This window comes from Medicago truncatula, chromosome 4, assembly GCF_003473485.1.
Source record: "Medicago truncatula cultivar Jemalong A17 chromosome 4, MtrunA17r5.0-ANR, whole genome shotgun sequence".
NCBI lineage: Eukaryota > Viridiplantae > Streptophyta > Magnoliopsida > Fabales > Fabaceae > Medicago > Medicago truncatula.
This window is the reverse complement of record NC_053045.1, coordinates 37,254,798-37,258,358: the sequence shown is the minus strand read 5'-3', so window position 1 is coordinate 37,258,358 and position 3,561 is coordinate 37,254,798. Positions and strand designations below refer to the sequence as shown.

Here is a 3,561-nt window from a genome sequence, read left to right as displayed (position 1 = left end):
AAAATTATTTAATGCAACTAAACCACTATCAACCACCATAATTTATCAATTAGATATGTAAGCCTGCATCTAACTCTATCCTTAAATTAATAATCATTATAGGCCTGCCTTCTCTATAGCCACACCCTAAGCACTCTTTTTAGCATTGACCAAAATTGTAATATCCTATATTTCAAGAAAATGGACCGTCATTTCATATAGTATAACGAATAGACTTTTAAAGTTTTAAAAATTATTACTTTAAATAAAAAATTTAAAAATTATTATTAGTAGAATTGAACTCTATACCAAATACCTAAACTGAATAAGTTACAATGCTCACACACCTTTTCGCATCAACCACTTGTACTTATTAGACTCCAATGGTGTATAATCAGTTGTTTATGTGTATATATTTAAATTGATGAACGCCATATTTTTCCCTCAAAGGAGATGATGACAATTGAAATGTCATCATGATAAAGACGACGTTCCCCTTGTGGAATATCTAGCAACTTATGAAAATTCATACCTGAAACAACAACAATGCAAGCCAAAATCACTAGTTAAGAAATTGGTTTTGACATTTTTTTAATTTATTAGTGAATTTATTTCTTAGTGAAAGATGCCAATAAAGTCAAATGAGTTGTATCATCATTTTCTTAAGATTTTTTTAAAAATAAAAGTCAGAATATGAAAGAAAAAGAAACTAAAAATTACTTGTTTTGAGTAGCTTTTCTTGAAAACAAATTTTATTTTGGGTTATCATGTTATGAGTACGAATTTTCTACAACTGTTTAACAGTGATTAATCCCATCGAAGAGCTTGTGGCACACACAATGTGTATTCTTTCCTCCTAACCAAATTTTCTTCATACGCAAGAGTCAAAGCTCAAACCTCTGACCACATGATTAACAGGTCAAGTCCCTTCTTGAAATTAACTTTTAATAAGTATTTTTTATAGTGTTTTTTATCATAGTAAACAAACACAAGATTTTTTTAAACCTCAAAAAGTTAATAATGAAAATTTTAAATCTCAAAATCATTTTTGTTTATAATCATCAGAAAGAAATAGGCCCTTAATATCATACCAGCTTTTTTGGCAGCTCTACATAATGCTTCTTTAATGAGAAGCTGTGCAGGGTCTATCTCTGGTGATAAAGTGATGAATGACTCCACTTTAGCAACTGCTTCTTCATTGGTGAAATATTGGTGAAGTCCATCAGAACACAATATCAAGAATTTGTCACTAGGGTTTAGCCTATGGTGGTGGAGTGAAGGGGAACATGTGATGTATGGAGAGTCACCAATGTAGTTAACTTTGAAAGCCTCTAATATTGCATTATTTTGTTTAGGCTGCAAAATGGATCAATAAAATTCAAGAGTTAGGAACAGATTATAGAAATTGTATCATAGATCACTAGTACTCTAGGTTTTAAACTTCTGTCACAGTAACAATTGTGGTTGCCTCATGTCATGATCATTGATATTGCAGAAAATCGCGGTCAAATGTGGTTCATGTGATGCGGTCTCAATCACAGTTATGCTTCGGTTTCAAAGACATGATTAACCATTGTGTCTCGGCCTAGATTACAGTCGCAGATGGACCTATATTTAAAATCCTTGGACCATATAGCTATACAATCCGGATTAGTGAAATGCATACGTTGGATTGAACGAACAATTAAGCACATAATCATAGTCTAATATAATGTTATAAAAAAATCACCTGCTTCAGAAACCCAGCCCCAAAAGCCCTTGTTACATTCAAGTAACCTTTCACTCTGCCTTTACTTATTGCAGAAGGGTCATCTGCATGCTCCTTTCTGATTCTACAAACCTCCTGAAATTATAAAAAAATCTCAACACAATAAATTAATTTACCAAAATAAACCAACTTTATGGTTCACATAAAATTGTACGGACCATAGTTTTAAATTGAAGTCGCGGCTACACTGTGAAGCTAGACATTGTGTGCAACCACAATTTCAGTTGCAATGTTGTTGCAGAAACCTTTATATTACAGCCACAATTCCGGTTGCGGAGCAAGATTTTGAAATGTAAAAATGATTACCTCTTTGATTAGAGTACTATGTTCCATGGTAAGCTGAAGTGACTTGAGAGAATGATGATGAGTAGCTAAAACCGCACGACTATCTCCAACATTCATCAAGTAAACATCTTCACCTTTCATCAACATCACCAAAACACATGAACCCATCATAGCTAACACAGAATTATTGTTTATCATTTCATCAACACTCTTCATAAATGCTTCCTCAGTTTTCCTCAATGCCTCAGAAAGACTAAACAACACAGAATCCAAATTTGGATACTTTTCATCTAATTCTAAGAGAATTTCCTTGAGTTGATCATAAACAGAAAAGAAGAGATTTTCAAGAAGATAATCAGTAGCATCTGGACCGTTAAAACCATCATAAATTCCAACAAAAACCCATTTATATTTCTCTGATATTACAATATGTAAACGATCTTCACCAGCTCTACCTTGTGCCCATTGAAGATTCTCACTTCCCATAAAAAACAAACCACCACCTTCATCATCATCATCATCATTATCCATATACTTTTCACCATCAACTTCTTGCAAATTCACATCACAAACATTAACAATAGCATTTTTCTTTTTCTTAGAAACTGAAACTACCCTTTTGAGAATCTTCTTCAGCAAGTTTCTTCTTGGAAACTTCTTGGTGGGGCTACACCATACGGCGCTACAGCTTCCAGCAGAGGAACCAGCATGTTGCTGAAGAGGCATAGGTGAAGAAGTAAAGGAAGTGGAGCTTTCAAACGAAGCAGAGGAGTCCATTTCGGTTGTTGTTATGGTGGTGACGGTGGAAGGTGGGGTGGAGGAGTTGGCACTGACAGAGGCGCCGGAGAGTGATCGGAAAGTTGTGAAGTCGTCGTCGGAAAATGTGTCTGGTGGTCGGATGTAGAAGATTGAGTTTCCGAAAGGGTTGTTGTTTTGGTGCCGGCGGGAGGTATTGCCGGCGCCGGTGGAACAGAGGCAGAGTTTTCCGATGCCGTTACCCATTGAAGAGAGTATTAATAAAGACTTAGTACTAGTAGTATTAAACTTTTATATATTCTACTAATTAAGAGCTAATGGACCAATATATATAATATAAGAGTGAAGAAAGAGTAAGAAAAGAAAGGGAACAAAGAAGAAGATGAAGAAGAAGGAGGTGGATTGACTTTTTAGTGATTATTTGTATTTCTTAATTGTTGATGGCCGTTTCATTTTATGATCTGGGGGTTTGCTTTTGAGCAAATATAGAGATGGCCGTTTTTAAATACAATCACAGCTCTCAAATTTTTCTCACCTTCCCCTCAATTAGGGTTATGCATGGGTCGATTTGAGTTGTACATGTGTTGATTTGGGTCGATGATACATGTCAAAATCATGTTAATTCGTATTACACTTATTAACTTGTTTAGCAATCAAAGTAAAAATCCCAAATTTATTGTAGATATCTAATATATTCATAGTTTTTGGACCAATTAAGGTGCTTATACCTATTTCTCTTCATATTTGTAGGTTTTTTGAGGTTATTGGCCAAG

General features: G+C 34.5%; 1 protein-coding gene across 1 annotated transcript; it reads right to left on the bottom strand.

Annotated features, from left to right (window-relative positions):
- Positions 1–210: 210 nt before the first annotated feature.
- Positions 211–3,248, bottom strand: LOC11442854 (probable protein phosphatase 2C 23). Its single transcript, XM_003607279.4, has 4 exons — positions 2,054–3,248; positions 1,709–1,822; positions 1,071–1,335; positions 211–511 (listed from the first exon to the last, which is right to left on the bottom strand). The coding sequence occupies exons 1-4, from the start codon at positions 3,032–3,034 to the stop codon at positions 396–398; spliced, it is 1,476 nt and encodes a 491-aa protein (XP_003607327.1). The 5' UTR covers positions 3,035–3,248; the 3' UTR covers positions 211–395.
- Between the last annotated feature and the right edge of the window lie 313 nt (positions 3,249–3,561).